At 38.1% G+C, this 5,180-nt stretch overlaps 1 protein-coding gene across 1 annotated transcript; it reads left to right on the top strand.

Moving 5' to 3' along the window:
- The first annotated feature begins 2,561 nt into the window (after positions 1-2,561).
- On the top strand, positions 2,562-4,680 carry LOC113274407 (11-beta-hydroxysteroid dehydrogenase 1B-like). Its single transcript, XM_026523804.1, has 6 exons — positions 2,562-2,888; positions 2,981-3,173; positions 3,277-3,362; positions 3,638-3,769; positions 3,882-4,049; positions 4,132-4,680. The coding sequence occupies exons 1-6, from the start codon at positions 2,694-2,696 to the stop codon at positions 4,345-4,347; spliced, it is 990 nt and encodes a 329-aa protein (XP_026379589.1). The 5' UTR covers positions 2,562-2,693; the 3' UTR covers positions 4,348-4,680.
- Positions 4,681-5,180: the final 500 nt, after the last annotated feature.

Genomic DNA, 5,180 nt, shown 5'->3' on the forward strand with positions numbered 1-5,180 from the left:
TTTATCACATGGTAATTTCGCTCCAAGTATTTTGCCATCTCTTCTTGTGATGTCGTTGTTATCTTGTCGTTTTTGTGCCCTTCGTCCTTTTCCATTTCTTCAGAAGCGCTTCGTCCCGCTATTACTGCTTGTGTTATCTAGTCTTCGAGCTCCTTTCTTCTTCGTAAGCGCTCTTCTAGTTCTTTTTGCATGTCTTGCAGAGCTGACGATGTGGGTTTCGGTAGCTGGCTTGCTCGCGTGTTCTTCCCTTGTGTTGATATTATCTCTCTGTTTTGGGATCCATTTCCCGTCGATTGTTTGATAGCATCCTGGGCCTGCATTTATTCTTCGATGTCGTCGTCTTCCATTGTTACCTCATCGATGTTGATAGGACGATTGGTCGCTTGGTTTTCTATCGCGTCTGAGCTAGCGCCTTCTGGGTTTGTCATGTGAGTTAGGCACGAGCCTCCGGGTGTGGCCGCCAAATGTTGAAGGGTGATTTTAGATTTTGGTTCTACCCGTCCTAATCACACCAAATGACCTCACTTTTCTTGGAATAGTCAGAAAGAGAGAGTTGCCTTTCCATTGTACCTTGTTCTTTCTTATGTAGACTTTCCGGAAAGTCCACTCTTTTATGACATCATGACACATGTCTGGAACTTTCTTAATTACCTCTAATGCTATTTCTTAACATAACCTCCTCCTTATTCATTAATCCCTTCCTTGTCCTTCTTTTCCATGGGTCTTTTCCCATTGGACTTGGACTCAGTCCCAAAGTCCCCATATCTCATACTAGGCTTATCACCCCCTTAGAGGCACTCTGAACCCGTTAAGGGGTATTATTTTTCATGTATCAACAATATACATCGCTTGAATTTGAACCGATATATCATTGGGAAGGACTTACTGATATGTTGTAAGACTTGAACATGTTCCAGCACCATGCATAAACATTTCATTTTTGTTTCTCATCAAGTGCTATTGTTTATTTATTTTTGGTAATTTTGAACAATTTAATTTCTCACATGTACTAGGAGACAACCTACAGACTCAGTAAAATAATAAGATTAACATTTATCTCTCTACTCCTCACGATGATTCAAGGTTTGCACCTCAAGGGTGACCAACTCATTCCAGTAGTCTCCTCCGTGGGCTGCTCAATTTACATTCTAGAACACACAAGGTACCCATTAACAATTGACTAGTCAATTTCCAAATAAACTGGTGCAAAAACAATTACCAATGAAGTCAAATAGAAGTGCTTTGCGCAATTTTTAACCCACTAATCAGAATTAATAAACCGAAGCCCTGAGAATTTCAAGCTATCAACATGCCAACAAGTGCATTAATGTACAACATTGCCAAGGTATCTAACATCATTTTATGTCCTCAATACTAAAAACAGAAGTAAATAGATGTTGTTTAAATTCAAGAAACTGACCTCATGTATATCAAGGTTGTTGTACGACAGTTACAACGTAAGGGACTTTCTCCTCATCAAATGGCAAGCTAACATAGTCCCCTGAAAACTCCTCGACAATCTCCAAAGCAAGTTCTCCATGTAAAGCTTTACAATACATATACAGAACAACAAATGACGCTATACAATTGAGCATCATAGCCATTAAACAAGCCGACGCTAGAACAGTCAGAAAAACAAATGTACATTTCATTTTTGTTTCTCATCATTTTTTGTTTCATTTTTGTTCCTCTAATGCTATTTCTTAACATAACATCCTCGTTATTCATTAATCCCTTCCTTATCCTTTTTTTCCCATCAATCTTTTCTCATTGGACTTGGGATCAGTCCTAAAGTCCCCATGTCTCATACTAGGCTTATCACTCTCTTAAGGGCACCCCGAACCCGTTATAGGGTATTATTTCTCACGTATCAACAATATACATCACTTGAATTTGAAACGATATATCATTGGGAAGGACTTACTGATATTTTGTAAGACTTGAACATGTTCTAGCACCATACATAAGCATTTCCCTTTTGTTTCTCATCAACTGCTATTGTTTATTTATTTTTGGTAATTTTGCACAATTTAATTTCCTCACATGTACTAGGGCGATATCGGAGTTATTTCAAGTTCATATCTGGAATCGAATCACAAATAAGAGCAGATAGCCACAACTATCCGGTAGAAATTTATATTCTTGTGTTTTCTCGCCAAATGTTCAACCAGACTGCATAAGGAAGTCAGGCCCATATCTTCTTTTGCCTGGACTTTCCTAGCAATCCATTCCCAAATGACTGATATATGGCAAGTAACAATGCATGCCAAAGTTGTTGAAGAAGTAATTCCAGGTCTGACTGACTTTACATTCTTATCCACCCATATGATGTTGACATCGGCAAGCCACTTGCACATTAGAATATCAACTACAGAACTTTGCTTTTCTGTTGTTCTTTCCAAATTGACCGACTCTGGCAAGTAATTATTTGGTTTTACCGGCTCGACAGGCCAGTGAAGGAATGCATGTAGTAATTGGCCAGCTACATATATACCAAGAATTAGGTAGCCATTATTATCAGAGTGCCCTGTACCATTAAGGCTATGATGGCTGCTATCTAGTCCAAAATCTACTCTCTCTGCAGCTAATTCATCATTTCCTGACAAATTCTTCCCATACTTGCAGGATTTTATGTAATCAACGTCCGGCGCCTTCTTATCTGTGCATATTGCTTCTGTTGGAGAGTCATCATCATGGAAAAACTCGTGATTCACAAACTCCTGAACTTGTTTCTTCCTCCCATCATTTTCATCTTTCTTTGTATCGCCACGCCTCCTTATTACCTGTTCAAGTTGATCAACCAAATCCTAATCAAACCTCTTTTCTTTGTGGAAGACATGAGGGGGAAAGTCGTTTTAGTTACCGGTGCTTCATCCGGCATAGGCGAGGTATTAAATACTAGTAGTGCTTTGTAGTTTTATTTTTCAAATTTCTCCTCGATCATTCAGTGCAGTTTTTCTTATTTTTCCCTTTCTTATAGCAAATTGTCTATGAATATGCAAGACGGCAAGCTCGCCTAGTCATTGTTGCAAGAAGAAAAAATCTTTTAGACGAAGTTGCAAAGAAGGCCCGTGGATTTGGCTCCCCGGATGTTCTAGTGGTGTGCGCAGATGTTACTAAAGTTGAGGACTGTGAACGATTTATCCATGATGCTATAAACTACTTCGGACGTTGTAAGTTATCCTATTAATTAGCACAATTTTTGAAAAACTTGATGAACTAATATTCTAAGTTATCATATAAACTTAATGATCAGTCAACCTGCTATGTGCACAGTGGATCATCTAGTGAATAATGCCGGAATCTCTAGTACGAGCCCATTTAAAGAAGCCAAAAACATTCCCAAATTCGCACCTATTATGGTAATACTAATCACTAATACTTAATTTATAATTTTTTTTTTTGAACTACAAGGAAAAGATTTTATTAAGCAGAAAAGGGGTACAAGAGGTTTGAACCGCAAAAATATACTGTCTCGATTTCAGCAAAAATAGTACTATCAGTTTTTCATTTTAGCCTTAAAAAAAGATCTAAAATGAGAAACTGATAGTAATACTTCTACGTAAACGAAGGAAATATATATTTGTACTCAGTTTTTATTAACACTAACTTGGTTCAATTTCGTATGTCGATGTAGGATGTTAACTTTTGGGGGTCAACTTATACAACCCATTTTGCAATTCCACATCTTAAAAAGAGCAAAGGCAGAATCATCGTTATTGCTTCAGTCCTTGGATGGTTTCCAGGGCCAAGACTTAGCTTATACGCCGTAAAAACGTCGCCGACTTGGTTCCAACTAATTTATAAATATATGTTGTTGTGGTTTTCAAGCTGATTATTCTTTTACTAATTAGCTAGGATCTTGTTATGTTAAACTACAGGCTAGTAAAGCTGCGCTGATAAGCTTTTACGATACACTCAGAGTTGAATTGCAACCTGATGGGGTAAAAATAACTGTAGTATCTCCAGGGGTGACCGATTCAGAGATGACCCAAGGCAAGGGCTTAAGCAAGGAAGGGGCTCTGCAAGTTGATAAAGAACTATCAGATGTACGCAGTACTAACAAATTAGCTACTAATTTGCTTACTTATAATTACTGCTGATGACTATAGTTTCTCATTTAACACACAGGGTATGATCGAGAGATTCTTGTTAGGCGTCATACCAGTTATTAGTGCAGAAATATGTGCAAAGATGACTGTGAATGGTGCATGCAGAGGAGATAGATCGATAACGGAACCAGCTTATTACGGAGCTTTGCATTTGCTCAATGTGTTTTTCCCTGATCTTGTACAATGTATTCTTGCTTGGATGAACTCTCACGAACCTACAACTGCTAGGAACTAGTATTATTGCTAGTGAACTGCAACTGAGCAGCAGAATCTCAAAATTACAAAATATTTCTACCTTCATTTTAGGAAAAGTGATATTTTCACTTTGCAGTTTTTGTCTGTGTCGCTCAAATATGGTTGATGATATCCGGTAAAATCTTTAATGCTTCTAGCTGATCTGTCCCATGTTTGAGACTTGGAGGGGTGCTTTATTTTAGATTTTTATTCGAAGGAGTGAAAATGAGACATGAGAGGAGCAAAAAATGTACTTGAATTCCAACTCAAGACATTCTTGTTTCTTTATTGTTGACAAGCTTGAATGAAAGTTGCAGTTTCTGCATTTTGACGATTCAAGGTGCACACAAGAAACAACAGGAGCAAGTTTTGCAAAATCCCATTTGCATTAGCTGAATTTTTATAGCAAAGCAGGACCAATAGTACAGGCTATAAAAAACTAACGAGGAATGATGATTAGTTGCTAGAAAATGTATACCATTTGAGTTAGGAGTAAATGCAACTTTTGGAGTGATGCATAAAAGGATAGCCTTGGCCAAGTCTTATGATGTGCTAACCTAGCAGCTAGATTAGCAGTCCACGTCAGCTAGGACTACCTTCTAAGTCTTATGAGAGTACTAATCTAACAGCTAGATTAGCAGTCCACGTCAACCCAGCGATGAATGGTTCAGCGCTTTAAATTTCATCCGTCCGATTAAAAGATATATCGTCCAGCGCTGAACCATTTAGCGAAAATGTGTTTTTTTTGTGCTGAATCATTCAGCGAAACTATCAAATTGCTTGTTCACATGCTAGCAACTGGTAGGAGAGAACTGGTGTTAACTTTTAGGCCAC

The sequence above is a fragment of the Papaver somniferum genome, chromosome 4 (genome assembly GCF_003573695.1).
Source record: "Papaver somniferum cultivar HN1 chromosome 4, ASM357369v1, whole genome shotgun sequence".
In the NCBI taxonomy this organism is placed as follows: Eukaryota; Viridiplantae; Streptophyta; class Magnoliopsida; order Ranunculales; family Papaveraceae; genus Papaver; species Papaver somniferum.

Coding starts and splice junctions, on each gene's coding strand:
- LOC113274407 (XM_026523804.1), top strand. CDS start 2,694: ATGGAAAAACTCGTGATTCACAAACTCCTGAACTTGTTTCTTCCTCCC. Junction 2,889..2,980: donor CTTCATCCGGCATAGGCGAG/GTATTAAATACT, acceptor CCTTTCTTATAG/CAAATTGTCTATGAATATGC. Junction 4,050..4,131: donor TTGATAAAGAACTATCAGAT/GTACGCAGTACT, acceptor TTTAACACACAG/GGTATGATCGAGAGATTCTT.